At 43.5% G+C, this 26,020-nt stretch overlaps 1 protein-coding gene across 2 annotated transcripts in view; it reads left to right on the forward strand.

Annotated features, from left to right (window-relative positions):
• Positions 1 to 26,020, forward strand: part of SLC12A2 (solute carrier family 12 member 2) — a 228,283-nt gene that overhangs the window by 173,258 nt on the left and 29,005 nt on the right. For both annotated transcript variants that reach the window (XM_063964250.1, XM_063964251.1), the window contains exons 21-26: positions 10,003 to 10,137; positions 12,870 to 12,917; positions 14,178 to 14,300; positions 17,384 to 17,495; positions 18,534 to 18,620; positions 20,258 to 20,393. In XM_063964250.1, the coding sequence (XP_063820320.1) occupies positions 10,003 to 10,137; positions 12,870 to 12,917; positions 14,178 to 14,300; positions 17,384 to 17,495; positions 18,534 to 18,620; positions 20,258 to 20,393 (641 nt within the window). The remainder of the gene's footprint in view (positions 1 to 10,002; positions 10,138 to 12,869; positions 12,918 to 14,177; positions 14,301 to 17,383; positions 17,496 to 18,533; positions 18,621 to 20,257; positions 20,394 to 26,020) is intronic.

Consider the following 26,020-nt stretch of genomic DNA (forward strand, 5'->3'; position numbering starts at 1 on the left):
ATATATATATATATATATTATGAAATAACACAGGAAAGGCACGTTTCCGGCAAGCTTAGCTATTGTGCATTTCTTTGAAAAAATGACAGACTGTTTTATGGGTGTAATCTGAAAGTAGAAAGCACGTCAGGTATTCCAAAATATCCTGGTCTGTGCTGGAGAATGCCTTTTGCATGGAAATCTACTATCAGGTTTATTTATTGCAATGGGACAGGGTATTAGGTTTTAAAATGAGGACCAACACTACCATAGATAAAAAGTATATGCAGGAATGGAAAAAAAGTATATGCGGGAAGCGCCGTATCTCCAGGTGTATTTGTTAAGCAATAATTATTTAAGAACAATAATAACCCAATTAAAATGTTAAAATACACAATGATCTCTCTCAGAATATCATATTAATACCTTCTGCTTCAGAACTTAAATTTAAATTAATAAACTTCTTTAAAACGGCCTGCGTGAATAATTTGTTGTCACTATAGCTGACAAAAAAGCGTATAAGAAGTCCCAATCAGTCAATTACAGTTGTAACTAATTGGTCAAATAACATGAATGCAGTCCTCTACAAATGTTAGTTGTTCGTAGGTTATGAGATTGTAATCCTTTTGAAGGTTGGTTATAGAATCTAACAGCCTACTATAGTGACTAGAAATTATTCACTCAGGCTGTTTTAAAGAGGATTATTCATATATACTGATTGGTTCTGAAACAGAAGTTACAGTATTAATAATATTGTGAGAGATCATTGTGTATTTTAACATTTCTCTATCGTCCTAGTGGATGCTGGGGTTCCTGAAAGGACCATGGGGAATAGCGGCTCCGCAGGAGACAGGGCACAAAAAGTAAAGCTTTAGGATCAGGTGGTGTGCACTGGCTCCTCCCCCTATGACCCTCCTCCAAGCCTCAGTTAGATTTTTGTGCCCGGCCGAGAAGGGTGCAATCTAGGTGGCTCTCCTAAAGAGCTGCTTAGAAAAGTTTAGCTTAGGTTTTTTATTTTACAGTGAGTCCTGCTGGCAACAGGATCACTGCAACGAGGGACTTAGGGGAGAAGAAGTGAACTCACCTGCGTGCAGGATGGATTGGCTTCTTTGGCTACTGGACATTAGCTCCAGAGGGACGATCACAGGTACAGCCTGGATGGTCACCGGAGCCTCGCCGCCGGCCCCCTTGCAGATGCTGAAACAAGAAGAAGGTCCAGAATCGGCGGCATGAAGACTCCTCAGTCTTCTTAAGGTAGCGCACAGCACTGCAGCTGTGCGCCATTTCCTCTCAGCACACTTCACACGGCAGTCACTGAGGGTGCAGGGCGCTGGGAGGGGGGCGCCCTGGGAGGCAATGAAAACCTATTTTTGGCTAAAAATACCTCACATATAGCCTCCGGGGGCTATATGGAGATATTTAACCCCTGCCAGAATCCGTTAAGAGCGGGAGACGAGGCCGCCGAAAAAGGGGCGGGGCCTATCTCCTCAGCACACAGCGCCATTTTCCCTCACAGAAAGGCTGGAGGGAAGGCTCCCAGGCTCTCCCCTGCACTGCACTACAGAAACAGGGTTAAAACAGAGAGGGGGGGCACTAATTTGGCGTTAGAAATATATAAAAAAGATGCTATAAGGGAAAACACTTATATAAGGTTGTCCCTATATAATTATAGCGTTTTTGGTGTGTGCTGGCAAACTCTCCCTCTGTCTCTCCAAAGGGCTAGTAGGTCCTGTCCTCTATCAGAGCATTCCCTGTGTGTGTGCTGTGTGTCGGTACGTGTGTGTCGACATGTATGAGGACGATGTTGGTGAGGAGGCGGAGCAATTGCCTGTAATGGTGATGTCACTCTCTAGGGAGTCGACACCGGAATGGATGGCTTATTTAGGGAATTACGTGATAATGTCAACACGCGCCAAGGTCGGTTGACGACATGAGACGGCCGACAAACAATTAGTACCGGTCCAGACGTCTCAAAAACACCGTCAGGGGTTTTAAAACGCCCGTTTACTTTAGTCGGTCGACACAGACACAGACAGGGACACTGAATCCAGTGTCGACGGTGAATAAACAAACGTATTCCTTATTAGGGCCACACGTTAAGGGCAATGAAGGAGGTGTTACATATTTCTGATACTACAAGTACCACAAAAGAGGGTATTATGTGGGATGTGAAAAAACTACCGTAGTTTTTCCTGAATCAGATAAATTAAATGAAGTGTGTGATGATGCGTGGGTTCCCCCCGATAGAAAATATGGGCGGTATACCCTTTCCCGCCAGAAGTTAGGGCGCGTTGGGAAACACCCCTTAGGGTGGATAAGGCGCTCACACGCTTATCAGAACAAGTGGCGGTACCGTCTATAGATAGGGCCGTCCTCAAGGAGCCAGCTGACAGGAGGCTGGAAAATATCATAAAAAGTGTATACACACATACTGGTGTTATACTGCGACCAGCGATCGCCTCAGCCTGGATGTGCAGAGCTGGGGTGGCTTGGTCGGATTCCCTGACTAAAAATATTGATACCCTTGACAGGGACAGTATTTTATTGACTATAGAGCATTTAAAGGATGCATTTCTATATATGCGAGATGCACAGAGGGATATTTGCACTCTGGCATCAAGAGTAAGTGCGATATCCATATCTGCCAGAAGATGTTTATGGACACGACAGTGGTCAGGTGATGCAGATTCCAAACGGCACAAAGGTGTATTGCCGTATAAAGGAAGAGGAGTTATTTGGGGTCGGTCCATCGGACCTGGTGGCCACGGCAACTGCTGGAAAATCCACCGTTTTTACCCTAAGTCACATCTCTGCAGAAAAAGACACCGTCTTTTCAGCTTCAGTCCTTTCGTCCCTATAAGAGTCATATCTGCCCAGGGATAGAGTAAAGGGAAGAAGACTGCAGCAGGCAGCCCATTCCCAGGAACAGAAGCGTTCCACCGCTTCTGACAAGCTCTCAGCATGACGCTGAGACCGTACAGGACCCCTGGATCCTACAAGTAGTATCCCAGGGGTACAGATTGGAATGTCGAGACGTTTCCCCTGCGCAGGCTCCTGAAGTCTGCTTTACCAAGGTCTCCCTCCGACAAGGAGGCAGTATGGGAAACAATTCACGAGCTGTATTCCCAGCAGGTGATAATTAAATTACCCCTCCTACAACAAGAAAAGGGGTATTATTCCACACTATATTGTGGTACTGAAGCCAGAAGGCTAGGTGAGACCTATTCTAAATCTAAAAAAATTTGAACACTTACAAAGGTTCAAATCAAGATGGAGTCACTCAGAGCAGTGATAACGAACCGGGAAGAAGGGGACTATATGGTGTCCCGAGACATCAGGGATGCTTACCTCCATGTCCCAAATTTGCCCTTATCACTAAGGGTACCTCAGGTTCGTGGTACAGAACTGTCACTATCAGTTTCAGACGCTGCCGTTTGGATTGTCCACGGCACCCCGGGTCTTTACCAAGGTAATGGCCGAAATGATGGTTCTTCTTCGAAGAAAAGGCGTCTTAATTATCCCTTACTTGGACGATCTCCTGATAAGGGCAAAGTCCAGGGAACAGTTGGAGGTCGGAGTAGCACTATCTCGGATACTGTTACAACAGCAGGGGTGGATTCTAAATATTCCAAAATCGCAGCTGATCCCGACAACAAGTCTCCTGTGCTTAGGGATGATTCTGGACACAGTCCAGAAAAAGGTGTTTCTCCCGGAAGAGAAAGCCAGGGAGTTATCCGAGCTAGTCAGGAACCTCCTAAAATCAGTGCATCATTGCACAAGGGCCATGGTAAAAAAAAATGGTGACTTCCTTCGAAGCAATTCCAGTCGGCAGATTTCATGCAAGAACTTTTCAGTGGGATCTGCTGGACAAATGGTCCGGATCGCATCTTCAGATGCATCAGCGGATAACCCTATATCCAAGGACAAGGGTGTCTCTCCTGTGGTGGTTACAGAGTGCTCATCTTCTAGAGGGCCGCAGATTCGGCATTCAGTTTTGGATGTTGGTGACCACGGAGGCCAGCCCGAGAGGCTGGGGAGCAGTCACACAAGGAAAAAATTTCCAGGGAGTGTGATCAAGTCTGGAGACTTTTCTCCACATAAATATAGCTAAGGGTAAATTTATAATGCTCTAAGCTTAGCAAGACCTCTGCTTCAAGGTCAGCCGGTATTGATCCAGTGGGATAAAACATCACGGCAGTCGCCCACGTAAATAGACAGGGCGGCACAAGAGCAGGAGGGCAGTGGCAAAAACTGCAAGGACTTTTCGCTGGGCGGAAAATCATGTGATAGCACTGTCAGCAGTGTTTCATTCCGGGAATGGAAACTGGGAAGCGGACTTCCTCAGTAGGCACGACCTCCGCCCGGCAGAGTGGGAACTTCATGGGGAAGTTTTCCACATGATTGTAAACCGTTGGGAATTACCAAAGGTGGACATGATGGTGTCCCGTCTGAACAAAAAACGGGACAGGTATTGCGCCAGGTTAAGAGACCCTCAGGCAATAGCTGTGGACGTTCTGGTAACACCGTGGGTGTACCAGTCGGTGTATGTGTTCCATCCTCTGCTTTTCATACCTAAGGTACTGAGAATTATAAGACGTAGAGGAGTAAGAACTATACTCATGGCTCCGGATTGGCCAAGAAGGACTTGGTACCCGGAACTTCAAGAGATGCTCACAGAGGACTTATGGCCTCTGCCGCTAAGAAGGGACTTGTTTCAGCAAGTACCATGTCTGTTCCAAGACTTACCGCAGCTGCGTTTGACGGCATGGCGGTGGAACGCCGGATCATAAGGGAAAAGGCATTCAGGAAGAGGTCATTCCTACCCTGGTCAAAGCCAGAAAGGAGGTGACCGCACAACATTATCACCACATGTGGCGAAAATATGTTGCGTGGTGTGAGGCCAGGAAGGCCCCACGAAGAAATTTCAACTCGGTCGATTCCTGCATTTCCTGCAAACAGGAGTGTCTATGGGCCTCAAATTGGGGTCCATTAAGGTTCAAATTTCGGCCCTGTCGATTTTTCTTCCAGAAAGAATTGGCTTCAGTTCCTGAAGTCCAGAAGTTTGTCAAGGGAGTATTGCATATACAACCCCCTTTTGTGCCTCCAGTGGCACTGTGGGATCTCAACGTAGTTCTGGGATTCCTCAAAACACATTGGTTTAAAACCAGTCAAATCTGTGGATTTGAAGCATCTCACATGAAAAGTGAACATGCTCTTGGACCTGGCCTGGACCAGGCGAGTGTCAAATTGGTGGTTTTTTTCTCAAAAAAGCCCATATCTGTTTGTCTATTCGGACAGGGCAGAGCTGCGGACTCGTCCCCAGTTCTCTCCCTAAGGTGGTGTCAGTGTTTCACCTGAACCAGCTTATTGTGGTGTCTTGCGCCTACTAGGGACTTGGAGGACTCCAAGTTGCTAGATGTGGTCAGGGCCCTGAAAATATAGGTTCCAGGACGGCTGGAGTCAGGAAAACTGACTTGCTGTTATCCTGTATGCACCCAACAAACTGGGTGCTCTTGCTTCTAAGCAGACTTTTGCTAGTTGGATGTGTAATACAATTCAGCTTGCACATTCTGTGGCAGGCCTGCCACAGCCAAAATATGTAAATGCCCATTCCACAAGGAAGGTGGGCTCATCTTGGGCGGCTGCCCGAGGAGTCTCGGCTTTACAACTTTGCCGAGCGGCTATTTAGTCAGGGGCAAACACGTTTGTAAAATCCTACAAATTTGATACCCTGGCTAAGGAGGACCTGGAGTTCTCTCATTCGGTGCTGCAGAGTCATCCGCACTCTCCCGCCCGTTTGGGAGCTTTGGTATAATCCCCATGGTCCTTTCAGGAACCCCAGCATCCACTAGGACGATAGAGAAAATAAGAATTTACTTACCGATAATTCTATTTCTCGGAGTCCGTAGTGGATACTGGGCGCCCATCCCAAGTGCGGATTATCTGCATTACTTGTACATAGTTACAAAAATCGGGTTATTATTTGTTGTGAGCCATCTTTTCAGAGGCTCCGCTGTTATCATACTGTTAACTGGGTTCAGATCACAGGTTGTACAGTGTGATTGGTGTGGCTGGTATGAGTCTTCCCGGGATTCATAAATCCTTCCTTATTGTGTACGCTCGTCCGGGCACAGTATCCTAACTGAGGCTTGGAGGAGGGTCATAGGGGGAGGAGCCAGTGCACACCACCTGATCCTAAAGCTTTACTTTTTGTGCCCTGTCTCCTGCGGAGCCGCTATTCCCCATGGTCCTTTCAGGAACCCCAGCATCCACTACGGACTCCGAGAAATAGAATTATCGGTAAGTAAATTCTTATTTTTAGTTGGGTTATTACTGTTCTTAAGTAATTCTTGCTTAATAAATACTTCTGGAGAGACAACATTTACCATATATACTTTTTCTTCTATATTTACCTGAAGGTTTCACTAATCCTTCTGGTGGGAGCTGCAGTCTGTCTGGACAGTATAATGAATTCATTGCCAAACAGGATCAGTGCTTAGTAGTGTGTATATTTGTATTTTTTATTTGGTATCTACCATGGAAAGCATGCTATTCCTTAGGGTGTTTATAGCTATATATTGTCTTTAGGATTAAAAATGCATTGCTAAACCTTAAGGCCCAAAAAGTACCTGACTCCAGTTTGTTGGCTATGTTTTCACACTGCCTTATTTGTATTCTACCCAGACCCGTTTTACCGAGCTACTCTACATCATTTACCAGAAATAAGGATATACACTTAAGTATATGTCCAGCATGCTGCTGCTTTATTCATTAAGAGAAAGCAGAATTTGCTGTGGTGATTCTCTGTCTTGTAGCAGTGTGTAGCCAGTGCATATTAGATTGAGTCAGCACGTCACCAAATTATTATAAATTGTGCAGGTTGGTTGATTCATATACAGGGACATGGTGTCTGTAAGGAGTTGGGAGTTTTCTCACATCCCGCGCTTGGAAAATGTAACCTTATTGACCCTCATAATATCCAGCTTTGTGTTATATCATAAAGATGTGGCTTCAGCTGTCTCTCCTGTAGGGGTGATCTATCTATTGTTAGCTTAAATTCATTTCATTGTTATTAAAAGTGCAGAATTTTTCCAATCATGTTGTAGTAGTAAAATAAGTAATTTGGTATAGTCGCTAAATTACTCCGTTTAGTATCGTTGGGGTTAGGCTTTTTGGACGCTTAATTACTCCCATCTAGTATTGTCGATTCCAGAACCGCTCACATTACCTTCATAGCTTTCCTAGCCAATTAAATCCCCACAGTACAGGCCACACATATTCCCCACATATTTAATTCTTCACTCTCCCTTCCTCCTGACCCTGGTTCATTACTGCTGTGATATCATGCAGCTCACCAAGAACCTTTGCAATCTGGTGGACAACTATGCAATAGATAGCACCTATTCTTGTGTATCAATGCCTATTTTCCCCATAGATTGTAAGCTTGCGAGCAGTGCCTTCCTACCTCTATGACTGTTTGTTTTTACCCAGTTTTGTCCTCTAATTGTGTCCAGTTGTAAAGCGAAACGGAATTTGTGGGCTATATAAGAAACTGTTAATAAATAAATATTGTTGGGGTTAGGCTTTTATGTTGCTTAATTACTCCATCTAGTATTGTTGGGGTTAGGCTTTTATGTTGCTTAATTACTCCATCTAATATTGTTGGGGTTAGGCTTTTATGTTGCTTAATTACTCCATCTAGTATTGTTGGGGTTAGGCTTTTATGTTGCTTAATTACTCCATCTAGTATTGTTGGGGTTTGGCTTTTATGTTGCTTAATTACTCCATCTAGTATTGTTGGGGTTAGGCTTTTATGTTGCTTAATTACTCCATCTAATATTGTTGGGGTTAGGCTTTTATGTTGCTTAATTACTCCATCTAGTATTGTTGGGGTTAGGCTTTTATGTTGCTTAATTACTCCATATAGTATTGTTGGGGTTAGGCTTTTATGTTGCTTAATTACTCCATCTAGTATTGTTGGGGGGTTAGGCTTTTATGTTGCTTAATTACTCCATCTAGTATTGTTGGGGTTAGGCTTTTATGTTGCTTAATTACTCCATATAGTATTGTTGGGGTTAGGCTTTTATGTTGCTTAATTACTCCATATAGTATTTTTAGGGTTAGGCTTTTATGTTGCTTAATTACTCCATCTAGTATTGTTGGGGTTAGGCTTTTTTAAATGTCAATCTGACACGTGTTTTAAAGTAATACTCTTATGGAGTGGCACAGTAAATGGCAGCTCCCAGGGTATTTATTTATTCAGGGATGGAACTCTTACAGTATGAAGCTGTGGAATGCATTCCATGGGAAAGTTTAGGTACATTTCTTATTAATCATGCCTAATTTATGGACCAGACAAAACAAATTTCCTGATGGTTAATGTCTGTCTAAACTCTGGAGTGTGCCTGTTGGCAGTACAGCGCCATCACTCTCCTATAAAAAAGGCAGGAAACCATTTGCTATTGCATACTGAGAAAAAGGAAGTTGTAAATGTTCCTGCGTTCCCATGCACTTGCATCTACATACTACACAGTCTCATCTGTTCCCTGAATATGATTTATATAGGCCAGTGGTTCTGAAACTCTGTCCTCACGACCACACGCCGTTCACAATTTCCAGGTCTCCTAGCAGGTACGCAAGTGTACTTATTGTAACTCACTGACACATTTTCAAAGATCCGCAGGTGGAGCTACTGTACTTATTCCACTTGTGATTCTGTGGGAAAACCTGGAAAACATGAACTATTTTGGGTCCTGAGGACAGAGTTTGAGAACCTGTGATATAGGCTAATGACTTGCCAAGTCACCTCTGTATAAATTGAATGTTTTGTATTTATATGGTCAATTAACTCCTTCACTTATAATATCCTTTTGATTTAATGCAAGGGATACATTTATATATACATTTATTATTATTTCATTTTCAAAACATAATTTTGCTCCCCAGACAATACATTCTGTGGTTTCCCTTTTTTTGTTCTGGAAGCACTTTGTAATTGAAGTCTTAATTGCTACAGTTCTCTTTAGCTTGCCTGAGTGGAAATGAAAGGATCAATAACATCCAGTCGATATTTGCACAAGTCTATGGAGGTCAGAGTGACTTCAGAACCCCATGACCCAGATTTGTATTCCAGATTAGTAGCCTATACTGTTCTAATTGTACACTTGTGATATCCATGTGTAATTGTTACGTACATTGAAGTGTATTCAAAAATAACAAAATCTGTAGGGTTCTATTCAAGGATATCTGATTTTATAACAGTGGTAATCCCCTCTGCTTCTGATATAAGGACTCACTTAAATAATATGATGTGTAATGTATGGCATTGCATGCACACATTTTTATACAGTATGTTACATGTTTAAGCCAGTCACCTCTCTGAAGGTAAATTTAGCCATTACATATTTTCAAGTGCTTTATAATTAAGTGTAAGTGTCCTATAGATAAGCTTCACTGGCACCATTGGAAGCACTCAGGTACAGCGATGGGCGTTAATCCTGGCGTGACTGCGTCTTTTAACGCAGTGCAATTCTGCTAATGCCGCAGCCAATGGAAATCACACAGCAATTGCGTAAAAAGGCGCATTATCTGACATTAGAGCTCAGAATGTCTGTCAGAACATGGCCGCCAGTGCAACTGCGTCTTTGGATGCACTCGCTGACCATGACACGCCTGTGTGGTTGGCTAGCCACCCCTCTGTTACCACCCAGGAACGACCACTGAAATACCAGTTCTCTGTGTCCAAATTCACACTTTATCCCCCGGTGCATGTGCAGTACAAAACACATTGGACAACTGTGCAAACATCGGCATAGCGTCCATCTCTAAATCAGGCCCTTAGGTATGTGGAAGTCATTTGAAAACTGTTGTGTTTACTTATTCTTCATCATATACATATATGGGATCCAAAAGCAACATATATTCAGCTGGCGAGTGAATAATTAGTTATTACTGTTGTCTTTATAATAGCACATATTACAACATGTCCAGAAAAGTGAATATTGTTTTTCTTTCCTGTTTTAGAGGAATTGCTGTCTTCACAGGAGAAGTCTCCAGGCACCAAAGATGTGGTGGTATATGTAGACTACAGTAAGAAGGCTGAGGCAGAGTCTTCTAAACCTTACTCCAGTGATGAGACAAGTTCCATGACGAGAAAAGGTATCTGCAAATGGTCTCTTTTCTACATGGTTACAGAAAATCGTCATAATCAATCCAAAATAGATTATTAGTTGAAGATGATGAGCCAAAAAAAATGAATATGAAATGCCATTTTATAATAGACTGAACACTGTCCAACAATGAAAGTGATCACATCAGGGTTCTTCTTTAGTTCGTAGTTATAGGGTGGTATTCAATTCTTTTCACCCTCCTTCCACACCCGTTTTGTTTCTGCTGATGGGTGTGGTATAATCATTTCAGCTCGCTACCCTCGGGGCAGGGAGGGCTCCCAACCCTTTACGCAGGGAGGGCTCCCAACCCTTTACGCAGGGAGGGCTCCCAACCCTTTACGCAGGGAGGGCTCCCAACCCTTTACGCAGGGAGGGCTCCCAACCCTTTACGCAGGGAGGGCTCCCAACCCTTTACGCAGGAAGGGCTCCCAACCCTTTACGCAGCTAAACCTGATTACGATGGGTGCGATATGCACGATAACAGGGATCACTTTAGAAAGAAGAAGATTGGGCGTGATATGTCATTTGAATACCACCCATTGGGTGGAATTCAAATGTTTGAAAAGTCGGTTGGGTGTCTGTTTTTTCCTGTCTATTAGATAGGAAAAAACAGACTCCCAACTGACTTTTCAAACATTTGAATCTCCCCCATTGAGTCTCTAAAAATGTGCTATAGGCTCCTCTGAGTTTTCGCCATTCTTCCTTCTTTAAAACAACAAGATGAGTTTACATTTATGTGTCTCCTACATTCTGTCACTTCCTGCGAACGATCTTAATTATCAGTCTTATTTAACAGTCTTCATAAATGCCCATTTCTGACAAGATTTTTCTCCACAAACATTTCCTAAAAATCATACTTCAAGGCCAAGCGTCATAAAATATAGATGAAATGTATTTCATGAATGTAAAACCAGGAAACTGCATTAATACCATTATATATCAGATATTATATACTTTTGTCTTCTTTTTACAAAATATAATTGATTGCAGGCACCAAGAGCAGAGTTTTGAAATTGGGAATTTAATCTTTAACTTACACTTGTATAATTGCACACGTGCGTTATATACTCTTCTTATGCCAAGATAAAACTCTGTTTCGGCTGCCATTCTAGTGACTGTGGTGTTATAAAGAGTCACATAGAATTAGTAAATGTGAATGCAGTGTTTGTACTCATGTGGTTTATTATTACAGGCAAGTGATATGTACGCAGTGCCAATGTTTGTGCAGTTGAGCGATTATTTGCCACGTGAAATGTCTAGGAAACACTACGTACCTGCGAACCGATGTGTGTGACGGAACACACAGCAGTTCGCATTTGTGTGCGACACCACTATGACTTGAGACAGATTCTTTGATCCAAGGGCGTTTCAGGGTGGAGACTGTGAGGTGACTTAAAGTGATCGCAGAAAGAGGAGGACCGCAGCAACAGTGTGGCCATATTTTGAGAGAGTTACAAGGGAGCATATTTTAAAAGCATTGCAAGCGCCAGGCAGGCGCTGCCCAAGGAGTATATGTTGCGACTGATGGTGGAGTCCTCAGAATCCACCAGCGCAGTTGAGCATTGCTCAGATATGCAAAGTGGGCGTTACAGGGTTTGCTCAGTCCATTACACAGAAGTAGACTAGAGGAATGCCCAAGCTGACATTTGCATAGTTTTACACTTGCGAGTCGGTGAAGAATTGAAGTCTACAGCAAACACTATGGGCCTGATTTAGAGTTGGCTGTAAGCCCATTTTGTATTACTAGTTGCCATGCAAGAGTATTGTGTACTTGACTCCACTTACAGAGACTGAGCAAAAAAGTTGATGTGTAAAGAGATGCACATATTTAAGATACACCAGGATTTTCCAAACTAGGTTCTCAAGACATCTTAACAGTCCATGTTTTATATGGATATCCATGCTTGAGCACAGATGGTTACATCAAACTGACTGAGGCACTAATTAAATCACCTGTGCTTAAGCATGGATAACCTGAAAACCATCACTGTTTTGTTGCTTTGAGCACTGAGTTTGGGTAACACTGAGAACCACACACAATGTCTTAGTAGGCATATATTTGTGCATCCCATGGGCTTGGCGCAAGTTTCGGAGTTGATATTGTTGACTGCAATTACCGGACATATTTTTTTTTTAAATATAGCCACATAAATGTAAGCGTATGGGTGCATTTTACATTTAACTCTAAATCAGGCTTTATACATATGTCCTGATTTGGAAAAGCCTTCATACTACACTGGCCAGCAAAAAGGGTTACGCACAAGCACTTGTGCAGTAAAGTGCAAGGTCTTCCTGTTTGAAATAGCAAATCTTGTGTTCTGTGAACTGGGCACCTGCAACCATCGCTGCACTTGCCTCCGGTTTGTAGAATAAAAAAGTTACAATTTGGGGTCCAAATATAACTTTTTGGATGTAATGCATCCAGAAGAAATGTAGTTATATGGTGGTTGAATCAGCCAGGTACATCCAGTATGTTTGCCAGGTATTATCCCTTACTGCGTGTCTCCACATTCCTGGCGTATTTTGGTAGCCTTTTGAAAAAAGGCTGTGGTTTAAATCCTTTATTTTCCATTATGTTTTCATTGTAATATATTATTTGTGAATGCGTTTTTCCCCCCACATTATTATTCATTTGTCTTTTTTTTTTTTATCACCTGTTTCATTGACTATTAACACAATTAACATCAGTTATTTCCAATTTTCTTTCTAAATAAAATCCAGATGAGGAAGACGATGGAAAGACTCCTACACAACCCCTGTTGAAAAAAGGCAGGCATTATCATTTTTATTTTAGTTCCATCCCTTTTTTGTCTTTCATTCTGTCACCTTCCTGTGGTTGTTGTAAGTTTCTGTTGTCTTTACTATGTGTTTGCTTTAGTTTACTAGCCATGACGCACATGTCTCTGTAGAGGGTTAGCAAGTTCTGAGCAGATGTAAAAATGAGATGTAATGACATGATACGGGTATGAGCAAACCTTTACATCTATTGTCAGTAATAATAACTGAAGCACTTAAGACTGTTTATCCTCCTGTTCAAGATACTATCTTCAGCTATTCCCATGATCTGTGTGGTTTGTTACTTACACTGCAGACACCCTGAAGTTGATATATATATTATATGCTTCACCTGCATAACATGTTGAGACTGGAATACAAATTCTTTCCATATAGGTTGTCTAAAAAGTATTACCTTTTACATTTTAATTGTTATGTATATGTATCATGGATATGCTTAGGAACTAATATTGCTGACATTGTCCAGGAAAACATTATATACCAGTCTATGTGGATAATACTGAGTGCACCAAATTCTATTCTCCATTTTCCTGTTTATATTTGCTTTTCTTCAATTTGTTCAGTGTGGTTTCAGTCCAGCAGAGTTTGACCCACCCTATAGCTTTCCAACTATTTTTTTAAAGTAAAACCTTCGTTGTATTTTTTTTTTTTATTTTTTTTTATTATTATTACTTGCCCCACAGTTAAGGAGATGCAGGATCCTGCAATGCTGCACCTGGTGCATCTCTCAGTCCAGCAGATGAAAGTGATCTGCCTGTGCTGTACGGCAGTCTGTCAGCTGCAATAACATCATGTGCATTGTTGGAGGGGGCCATTGTGTCCTGAACTGTGGGGTTTCCTGATCAAGGCTCCTCCATTGTCCTGATAATTCTGTGGTGGGAGTGGGATTTTGAAGAATAATATGTATTCCCTCTTTATGCCAGTGCTAACATATTGGTAAAACAATGGCTGGTGGTCATGGTACAGTTGTGTGTTCCAGCATTGCTAGTCTCCACTAAGTGACTGACAATCTATGGTAGACAGCGTAATGTTAGATCTGTGACAAGCCTCTTGCTAGCGAGTAGCACAGAGAGGTCAGATAGAACGGATAGAGAGACAAACTAGAGTTGCTGGTAGGAAAACACAAACTACTAACATTCCTTCTCCTTTCTATTTGCTCCATATGTGGTAAATAAATACTTAATAATAACACTGATTGTTGCCCTTACATCACCCCCCTTCCCTGGTTTGCAGAATCTAAAGGTCAAGGAATAACACTGAATTCTGCCGAGCAGAGACTTCTGGACGCCAGCTTACAGTTCCAGAGAAAGCAAGGCAAAAGCACAGTGGATGTGTGGTGGCTGTTTGATGACGGAGGTAGGAATACTAGTCATCCTGCAAGAGAAGCAGATTAAGCAATAACGTATGCTTTTTTTGGCCATTTGATGGATATGTTTTATGTATATGTTTTAGGGTTTAGTTGGGCAAATTATTCTACAAAGAGTGTTTAACGGCATGTTTCTTTGGTCTTACGGGGGTTTTCCTTTTATTATTATTATTATTATTATTATTATTATTATTAGTGGTGGTGGTTTTTTATATTTATTTTGTGTGTCACCCATAATATCCCTTCCCTAACGGAAAAACTTCATATCTCGAGGGGCCATACTTTATAGAATTACGTCTAATTACAGACGTGAGCAGACCACTACAACTGTATAGAACAACACTTGTGTCCTGGCTGTATGAGTGCATCATGTGACATAATTTTCATCTTCCAGCTTCCCTGCTACTGTATGTCCTGCTTCTGTAACTGATTATTATGTGTGATGCTGTGATAGCACATTATGATATGCTATATTAAATTTAGCATGGAGGCGGTTACTGGGGACCCTAGTGGTCAGCTTCTGAGATGAGATATCAGTGTCTACTACGATATGCCGGCCGTCGGGATCCCGGCGCCGGAATGCCGGCAGTGGGGCAAGTGCAAAAGAGCCCCTTACGGGATCGCTGCGCTCGCCACGCTGTGGGCATGCTATTTATTCTCTCACCAGGGGTGTCGTGGACACCTCAAGAGTGAGAATAGTTCTCGGGATCCCAGTGCCGGTATGCGGAGCGCCGGGATATTGAATGCTTCCCGAGATATAGCATAGGTCTAGTAATTATAATTTTATTTATTAGTGCTCTTCCAACAGTACTCAAGGCGCATTACAGACATAAAAAAAACAATGCACATAATATAGAAGATTTAAGTAATACAGCAATAGACAAGCCACACAGACTTAAAAAAGAAAACCTAGAGTACACAGTGGTGCGGGATAATCTACTGTGTAGTACACAGTAACCACAATGCAGGATTGGTGTAGGCGTTTTGGGTAATAACTTCCATGGGTTGTGTATTTCACCCTCACAGGTACCAGGTGAGGCAGCCATCCTGGGCGCACTGTGTATGATTACCCAGGGTGGAATAGGTTACACCTAGAAGAGATGAGGCAAAATGGGGTGATTGTAGCGTCCTAACCCTCAGAGAAGAGTCCCAACAAAACTTACAGGAACATATATTTTTCATTCCATCCACAAGCATACCAGATGAGGCAGCCATTTTGGGCGCACTTAGAAGGTTACACTGTGGGAGGTGAGCCATACAAGGGCCCAATACAGATATGGGAAAACTGACACTTGTGTAGTAGTAGTAGTATGCTACACCCTGTCCAGAAAGATCCACGTGAAGTACACCCTGCCCGCAGAGGAACCATCCGAGGCAACTATCTAGGGTGCACTGCGTAGGTTGCTGCTGGCAGGGTGTGCATCAGTGGAGGTACACATTACAGGAATAGCACACAGTGGGGTGGAAGTACGCTGTAAGAAGAAGAAGAAAAGAAAAAAAAAAGCACATGGTAAGACCACATTTGCAGTTAACCAACGGAAGGGGGGAAATCGGGATAACATAATATTTTGAAAAAATGATATAAATGTCCTGGTCTTATGGGAGCAGTACGGGCGGGTATGAGAATGTGGGGAGCACACTAATGTAGATGACCCTTCTGAGCCTGGTCCTGGTGTTCTCCCTACGCAGCTCCCTGCTCACCTTGAGGGGTAGGCCAGGGGGCAGTCCTGATGTTCTCAGCCAGAGGGCTGGTAGGCCTACTCCTGGTGTTCTCATGGCAGAAGTGAGGAGAGGCCACATAATGATCCTGAGCTGCAGTGTTTGTTAAAATTGTTTCATTTTTGATTCTAGAGTAGATCAAAGTATAATTCAGTTCAAGCTCTGGTTCTAAGTGCATTCTTAACAATGCAGGCCAAGGCCCTGACCTGTAGTGACCTGGCAGGTTTACAACCATCTAGATTCTCCAACAAATTATCCAGTAGAAAGGGATGGTTACAGAGGCAGGCCCCCAGATGATTGCATTATTGTAACAGGATTTCTGCGTGACCATTGTGCAGATTGCTTATGAGTGTTGTGTACATACAGTGAGGTCTGAGGTAGATGCCCGGATTAGGGGGTACTTTGACATTGAATTTACACACAACATGGAGGACTTCGTATAACCACATACATTTTTTAAACAGTCTTTGGTAAACCATTACCGTAATAAATAATAATGAAAAAATGATCAAACCAAGGGTGTTTTCAGGGTATTGTTTCTGCCATCATGGTATATTTGCTTAACTCGAGTTCTCTAGATACAAGCTATAGTGCAGTGGTATTCAACTTGTGGCCCTCCAGCTGATGTGGAACTACACATCCCAGCATGCCCAGCCACAGCTTTGTTATTAAGGCATGCTAAAACTGTGGCAGAGTATGCTGGGATGTGTAGTTCCACAGCAGCTGGAGGGCCGTTTGTTGAATACCCCTGCTTTGGTGGTGGTATGGCGGTTGCACCTAGGGCTGATGGCGCTCTATCAGGGACCCATAATGTCGTGTATGCAACTATTTTAGACACTTCTGCCATGGTAAACAGTGCACAAGCGGCTGGGGGCTTGGCCCACACTCCCAGCAATAATACACAGAGTACTTGTAGCATTTGGCCTGAGAACAGAAGCTCAGAGACCATCCGGCTGAGTAAGCGATCTGACGTTGTTCAGTGTCTGATAGATTCATATACAGTTTCAGTTGCTGCAGTTTTGACCTTTTTCACATTGTTACTCCCCGAGGAAAAATTCAGCAGCGTTTACCGATCGATTGAAACTGAAATCTTTCTGTGCTTCATGGCATAGGCAATCAAGCCCTTTGCTTCATATTGATTATAGGAGTCTGTTTTGGTCAGTGCTGGGAAGTACTATGCTGTGGATAGAGGCGTATCATGTCAGACCTCTGTTTTTGGTGGGGAGGGGGGTTATTGACTGCAGCACGCCATTATTATTATTTTTATATGAAGAGATCATATTTGCATGTGTTCTGTCGCTTGCTTCAAGGTCATCATTACTGTTATTAACATGTGCCGTATCGTTTCACTCAGGTCTGACACTGTTAATCCCATACTTGCTGACAACAAAAAAGAAATGGAAAGACTGCAAGATCAGAGTTTTTATTGGTGGAAAAATTAACAGGATAGACCATGACCGCAGGGCGTATGTATTTTTCTTCTTAGAAGTTCATGTTTATATATAAGAAGCTTCCTGTCACAATGCTGGCGCAAATACATTTTGGTTTGTGTTTCTTTGTAAATATGCATTCCTTAATAAATAAGTTGTCTCCTTTCTCCATCCCAATCAGCAGCTGCTTTATTATGTGCGCAAGTCAAAATTATAATTGTCGTGGGATGTTTTGTATAGTCAAGTCACACATACAGAGGGACGATGAGATAAATGACTTACTGTCAGTATGACTGGGAGATGACATCTGACTTCCAGATCAGATATAAACTGCACAGCAGCTTGAGATAAAAGACAAACTAATGTAATCTAATGGGTCCCTTGCCACCGTTATTATTTCGTGATTATGATTTATTAAATTGTAATTCTTACTTGAGAAGTGTGGGAAAAGCTGCTGTTCAAAGTGGTGTCCCACTACCAGCTTAAAACACATTTAAATCCATTTATCTCCAGATGAAAGGGTAAGATGACTGAAACGCTGTGTAATAACCATGAGAATACAAAATTAATTTGTACCATGAAATTGATGAATAAAAGGACCATGTATTTATTTATAACTCATTATTTCAGAAAGAACGGTTTTTTTTTTCTCCTCATGTGAGCTCAAGGAATAATAGCCATGACCTTATGATACGTTCAAGTAGACAAAATAGTGGTGCAAAAAAAAGAAATGCTTTATGATCTAGTCCATTTGTTATTTAATAACTCTGTTGTGGGTTGTAATGTTTGTGCTATTGCTAACTATAAACTGGTTCACCAGAGCTATCTAATAAGGGAAAGGGTTGGGGACGGCAAATAATTTTCCCCTGCTAAAAAAATATTTTTAGCATCAGCTTTGCACCTGTCCAAAGTGGAACTGCGCAATGTCAGCTGTGTCATTTATACAAAGCCCTCGTTCTACACCAGGGAGCTCCCTGAGCAACCTACTACTACTTACTGCATTTTTCTACGAGATTGTTATATGGTAAATATGACACATTTGTAATGCTTACAGCTGTGATGTTGTCTTTTCAGGATGGCGACATTACTTAGCAAGTTTAGAATTGACTTCTCTGACATCATGGTCCTTGGTGATATCAACACAAAGCCAAAGAAAGAAAAGTATGATGTGCTTTTCGTTTGTTTTATTGTTGCATTAATATATCTAACTATGTTATAGGTCACTTGTGTACTTCTTTTCTTTATTTATAATGTCATCGCCCTCTTTTCCTCTGCTTGATGATTTATTTTTAATTTTGCAAAGATAAAATGTACTGAGTTAACCTTCCTTGCATCAGTGCATTCCTCTATAAACCCATATTTTAGTAAGTATACACCTTGGAATGAATTTGTCGTCACTATATTAAATGGATTGTCTTATTTTTGGCTAGCTTCTTGGTTGCATGTGGCCATAAGCTCCCCTATATCGTGCCAACCTTTAGGTGTTTAATGAATTCAGCATCTGATTGGGCAGAAGCCTCAGCCATTCCAGTGTTTTGAAAGTGTGTTATTTCCTCATGGTCCTCCACATTGGTGGTATAAAATGTAATTGTACTAGTGTAATGTAATGTGAGTTAAGCAGGTAACAGTGTGCCAGGGGTGGAACCATAGCATGGCTTTTATGTTTTAGCAGTAAACAGCAATTTTAAGATACAGGATTGTGCTTTGTGGCTCTGATAATGCATGGTACAATTTATATTGAAGAATGATGTCATCAGACATATGTTTCAGATGTGGAGTGGCCGCTGGGACAGATAACACTAAGTGCTTTACAGATTGCCGGAATACATACAGACTTCTTTACAGGGGACATTGCAGATAAAGCCACATGTCCGATGCAGTTTATCTGCTATCGACTAAATATTTAATATCGTGCTTTTTATGACCTACAATATACAAGTTTATATATAAACAGTCTAGAAGCTGTAGGTGACACCTTTTATGTATTTTTGCAAAGGCGTAGGTAGCTTGCCAAGTACACGGATTGCTTGTCATGTTTATTTTCTTACGTGGCTTTGTCAAAATCACTTCTGGCAAATCCGGGATTTGGCACGCTCGTCAGTCGATCACACCCCCTAAATATGATTCTCCAGCTTCTGTAATCTCATAAGCATCACCTTTTGGATTTGTGGTTTTCCAAAGAAGATCTGTATGGGAACTATCCGATTCCCATGGTTGCCGACTGCCTAATAGAGTTCTTTGTCTGTTTATATTTAATTGTGGGGAACATGATGGAGCTTTGTTTCCACAAGCATCTTAGAAATTACTGTATTAAACCAGTGAATTTTTGACATCTCCTTAATCCTAAATCTCCAAGGGTGTGATTCAATTGTTTTCCACTGCAGCTGCCACTAGATGGTGCCTGATGGAGCAACTGCATTGCTGCTCTGTTTGGGCAAGGGTGCTGTGGGGCGCACATTTCTGTTCGAAGCTTCCTGAGGAGACTAGATGAAATGTGTGATGTCTGTGGTGTGGGCACCCTATATAGGACGTTAGATGGGTATAGCCACTATAAAAAGGTAAACCCCACCTATTTGGGCGTGACAACTGGGATAATTAATGAGCGCCTGGAACAATTGAATTGCACCCATTAATTATATATGAGTGCACAAAACAACTCTCTCAAGTACCGTAACATAAATGTGACCATCAGATTCATTTGTAGTTATGCGCCTTATCTTCTAGAAAAAAGCAAATGCAGATATTTTGCTGTCTGTTTCCAATTTGTATTTCCGTTTGTGTTTCCCCGCAACTTTCAGCGTGGCAGCTTTTGAGGAGATGATTGAACCATTTAGATTGCGTGAAGATGAAAAAGATCAGGATGTAGCTGACAAAATGAAAGAAGAGGAACCTTGGAGAATAACTGATAATGAGCTAGAACTGTATAAAACAAAGGTATACATTTGTAAACCATTTATGTAATATCAACAATTATCACATTCATAATTATCCTGAAGGCTGTATGTGTTGCATGTACAGATTTCCCGCCATCCACTTCGTATAGTGCATGCAGTGCTCTAATGACTTACAGTCTAGTAGTCAGTGTTTTCAAGTGAATTTAAAATATTCTCAGATGTGTTGAGAATTCACCAAATTATTTGCAGTGTTATACTGTATACAAAGTGCTTTTAAGTAGAAATTATTTAGACAGTAAAAATGTATGTGCAGTAATTTATTTCTTTTATTTATTACCAGTTATTTGTATAGCGCACACATAGTAATTGAAAAATGAACCTCTCACGGTCATTTGAAGTATATAATAATAATAATATGGTAAAAACGTGATTGCAGCATCCAATTAGAAACATACTGTACATGTAAGTAACAAATATTTACTCATAAAGGGAGCGTACATAAGGAGGGGAGGGTGTAGTAGAGGATAAATGTGTGTACACACGGTGAGATCCTTGCTATCACCGATGTTGACTATGCGATTTCCCTTGAACTCCCCCAGAGCCCACATAGCACAGATTGCACAGATTTTGACTATCTGTGCTTGAGATTTTGTCTATGTACGATCACTAAGTGACAATTCTGACTATACTTTGTACTAGATTGTACACTAGATAGACAAGATTGACTTGCCTGCACAGTCTATCTAGCCTTACGATACCGACCCCACGGGAGCGCACATCGGGATCGACTCTGTATAGCAAGCTACCTAACACCTTGAGATATGCACTAACTTTTCATAAGATTTTAACTGTATAGTCAAAATCTTACAGCTTTATCTCACTCTGTGTACACACCTTAACCTGGAGAAGGGAGAAAATCCTCTTGAACATTCTACCACTGCATGTGCAGACTCGCTCTGTAGCAGGAAGGTACCAACACACTAATATTGACTTACAGCAGATGTAGAAGCTGCTGCACATTGTTGCCCTATGGAGCTAATGAAAGTTTTGTGTGTGTCTGCCTTGTGGCTTTGTTGTATGATCTTGAGGGTTAAGTTGCTCAGCAGCCAGATGTGGAAGACTGAGGGGTAGATGTACTTTAGCGACACTTATCGTGCTCTTCCTGCTTCGCCTCTTATAGCATACACAGGTGATATCTGGCAATATGTGAAAAAGCAGTAAGCAGCATAAGTGAATTTATAATTTCTCTGACGTCCTAGTGGATGCTGGGAACTCCGTAAGGACCATGGGGGATAGCGGGCTCCGAAGGAGGCTGGGCACTCTAGAAAGATTTATGACTACCTGGTGTGCACTGGCTCCTCCCACTATGACCCTCCTCCAAGCCTCAGTTAGATTTTGTGCCCGGCCGAGGTTGGATGCACACTAGGGGCTCTCCTGAGCCCTTAGAAAGAAAGTATAGATTTAGGTTTTTTATTTTCAGTGAGACCTGCTGGCAACAGGCTCACTGCAGCGAGGGACTAAGGGGAGAAGAAGCGAACTCGCCTGCTTGCAGCCGGATTGGGCTTCTTAGGCTACTGGACACCATTAGCTCCAGAGTGATCGACCGCAGGCCCAGTCCTTGGTGTTCGGTCCCGGAGCCGCGCCGCCGTCCCCCTTACAGAGCTAGAAGCAAGAAGAGGTCCGGAAAAACGGCGGCAGAAGACATCAGTCTTCACCAAGGTAGCGCACAGCACTGCAGCTGTGCGCCATTGCTCCTCATACACACTTCATACTCCGGTCACTGAGGGTGCAGGGCGCTGGGGGGGGGGGGTGCCCTGAGAAGCAATAATAACACCTTGGCTGGCAAAAATTCCACAATATATAGTCCCAGAGGCTATATATGTGGAAAATACCCCTGCCAGAATATGGAAAAAAGCGGGAGAATAGTCCGCGGAAAAGGGGCGGAGCTATCTCTCACAGCACACTGGCGCCATTTCTCCTTCACAGATCCGCTGGAAGGAAGCTCCCTGGCCCTCCCCTGCAGTCTACACTACAGAACAGGGTAAAAACAGAGAGGGGGGGCACTAAATTTAGGCGCAGTATATAATATATAGAAAAAGCAGCTATAGGGGACATAACTCAGTTAGTCCCTGCATTATATAGCGCTCTGGTGTGTGCTGGCATACTCTCACTCTGTCCCCCCAAAGGGCTTTTGTGGGTCCTGTCCTCATTCGGAGCATTCCTTGTGTGTGTGCGGTGTGTCGGTACGGCTGTGTCGACATGTTTGATGAGGATAATGATGTGGAGGCGGAGCAGATGCCTTTAGAAGGGATGTCACCCCCTGCGGGGCAGACACCTGAGTGGATGAGCTTATGGAAAGTAATGAGTGCACGTATAGACTCCTTACATAAGAAAATTGACGACATGCCAAATGTGGGACAGCCGACTTCTCAGCTCGTGCCTGCCCAGGCGTCGCATGGGTCGTCAGGGGCTCTAAAACGCCCGCTACCACAAGCAGACCCAGATGTCGACACTGATACTGACACCAGTGTCGACGACGATGAGTCTAACCTGATGCCCACTAAGGCCATTCACTGCATGATTGAGGCAATGAAAGAGGTGTTACACATTTCTGATATAACTACAGGTACCACTAAAAAGGGTATTATGTTTGGAGAGAAAAAACTACCCGTAGTTTTTCCCCCATCAGATGAATTAAATGAAGTGTGTGAAGAAGCGTGGGCTTTCCCTGATAAAAAATTGGTAATTCCTAAGAAGGTACTAATGGCGTTCCCTTTCCCGCCAGAGGATAGGTCACGTTGGGAAACACCCCCCAGGGTGGATAAAGCGCTCACACGTTTGTCTAAAAAGGTGGCACTACCGTCTCCGGATACGGCCGCCCTCAAGGAACCTGCTGATAGAAAGCAGGAGGCGATCCTGAAGTCTGTATATACACACTCAGGCATTATACTTAGGCCAGCTATTGCGTCAGCTTGGATGTGCAGTGCTGCCGCTGCGTGGTCAGATAAACTGTCAGAAAATATTGACACATTAGACAGAGACACGATCCTGTTAACCATAGACCATATAAAAGACTCAGTCTTATATATGAGAGATGCACAGAGGGAAATCTGCCGACTGGCATCTAAAGTAAGTGCATTGTCCATTTCTGCTAGGAGAGGCTTATGGACTCGCCAGTGGACAGGAGATGCAGATTCTAAAAAGCACATGGAAGTGTTGCCATATAAGGGTGAGGAATTATTTGGGGATGGTCTCTCGGACCTAGTTTCCACAGCAACGTCTGGGAAGTCAGCATTTTTACCCCATGTCCCCTCACAGCCTAAGAAGGCGCCGTTTTATCAGGTTCAGTCCTTTCGGACCCAGAAAAACAGGCGTGGAAAAGGCGGGTCCTTTCTGTCCAGAGGCAGAGGTAGGGGAAAAAGGCTGCAACAAACAGCAGGTTCCCAGGAGCAAAAGTCCTCCCCCGCTTCTTCTTCCAAGTCCGCCGCATGACGCTGGGGCTCCACAGGCGGAGCCAGGTACGGTGGGGGGTCGCCTCAAGAATTTCAGCGATCAGTGGGCTCGCTCACAGGTGGATCCCTGGATCCTGCAAATAGTATCTCAGGGGTACAAACTGGAATTCGAGGCGTCCCCACCCCACCGGTTCCTAAAATCTGCCTTGCCGATTGCTCCCTCAGACAGGGAGGCGGTGCTAGCGGCAATTCACAAGCTGTATTCCCAGCAGGTGATAATCAAGGTACCCCTACTTCAACAAGGCCGGGGTTATTATTCCACACTATTTGTGGTACCGAAACCGGACGGTTCGGTGAGACCCATTTTAAATTTAAAATCCTTGAACACGTACATAAAAAAATTCAAGTTCAAGATGGAATCGCTCAGGGCGGTTATTGCAAGCCTGGACGAGGGGGATTACATGGTATCCCTGGACATCAAGGATGCTTACTTGCATGTCCCCATTTACCGTCCTCACCAGGAGTACCTCAGATTTGTGGTACAGGATTGCCATTACCAATTCCAGACGCTGCCGTTTGGCCTGTCCACGGCACCGAGGGTATTTACCAAGGTTATGGCGGAAATGATGATACTCCTTCGAAAAAAGGGAGTTTTAATTATCCCGTACTTGGACGATCTCCTAATAAAAGCGAGGTCCAAGCAACAGTTGTTGGTGGGAGTAGCACTATCTCAGGAGGTGCTGCACCAGCACGGCTGGATTCTGAATATCCCAAAGTCACAGCTGGTTCCGACGACACGGCTACTGTTCCTGGGTATGATTCTGGATACAGTCCAGAAGAAAGTGTTTCTCCCGGAGGAGAAAGCCAGGGAGTTGTCATCTCTAGTCAGAGACCTCCTGAAACTAAAACAGGTATCAGTGCATCGCTGCACACGGGTCCTGGGAAAGATGGTGGCTTCTTACGAAGTAATTCCCTTCGGCAGGTTCCAGGCCAGAATGTTTCAGTGGGACCTGTTGGACCAGTGGTCCGGATCGCATCTTCAGATGCATCGCTTAATAACTCTGTCTCCAAGAACCAGGGTGTCTCTACTGTGGTGGCTGCAGAGTGCCCATCTTCTAGAGGGCCGCAGGTTCGGCATACAGGACTGGGTCCTGGTGACCACGGATGCCAGCCTTCGAGGCTGGGGGGCAGTCATACAGGGAAGAAACTTCCAAGGACTATGGTCGAGTCAGGAGACTTCCCTTCACATAAATATTCTGGAACTAAGGGCCATCTACAATGCCCTAAGTCAAGCAAGATCCCTGCTCCTACACCAGCCGGTGCTGATCCAGTCAGACAACATCACGGCAGTCGCCCATGTAAATCGACAGGGCGGCACAAGAAGCAGGATGGCGATGGCAGAAGCCACAAGAATTCTCCGATGGGCGGAGAATCATGTACTAGCACTGTCAGCAGTGTTCATTCCGGGAGTGGACAACTGGGAAGCAGACTTCCTCAGCAGACACGACCTCCACCCGGGAGAGTGGGGACTTCACCCAGAAGTCTTCCAGATGCTGGTAAACCGTTGGGAAAAACCACAGGTGGACATGATGGCGTCCCGTCTCAACAAAAAGTTAAAAAGATATTGCGCCAGGTCAAGGGACCCTCAGGCGATAGCTGTGGACGCTCTAGTGACACTGTGGGTGTACCAGTCGGTTTATGTGTTCCCTCCTCTGCCTCTCATTCCAAAGGTATTGAGAATAATAAGAAAGCGAGGAGAAAACACAATTCTCGTGGTTCCGGATTGGCCAAGACGAGCGTGGTACCCGGAACTTCAAGAGATGCTCTCAGAGGAACCGTGGCCTCTACCGCTCAGACAGGACCTGATACAGCAGGGGCCCTGTCTGTTCCAAGACTTACCGCGGCTGCGTTTGACGGCATGGCGGTTGAACACCGGATCCTAAAGGAAAAGGGTATTCCGGGAGAAGTCATTCCTACGCTTATTAAGGCCAGGAAAGATGTTACGGCAACGCATTATCACCGCATATGGCGGAAATATGTTGCATGGTGCGAGGCCAATAAGGCCCCAACAGAGGAATTTCAACTAGGTCGATTTCTGCATTTCCTGCAAGCAGGAGTGGATATGGGCCTAAAACTAGGCTCCATTAAAGTACAGATCTCGGCTCTGTCGATTTTCTTTCAAAAAGAACTAGCTTCAGTACCTGAAGTTCAGACA

The sequence above is a fragment of the Pseudophryne corroboree genome, chromosome 1 (genome assembly GCF_028390025.1).
Source record: "Pseudophryne corroboree isolate aPseCor3 chromosome 1, aPseCor3.hap2, whole genome shotgun sequence".
Lineage (NCBI taxonomy): Eukaryota > Metazoa > Chordata > Amphibia > Anura > Myobatrachidae > Pseudophryne > Pseudophryne corroboree.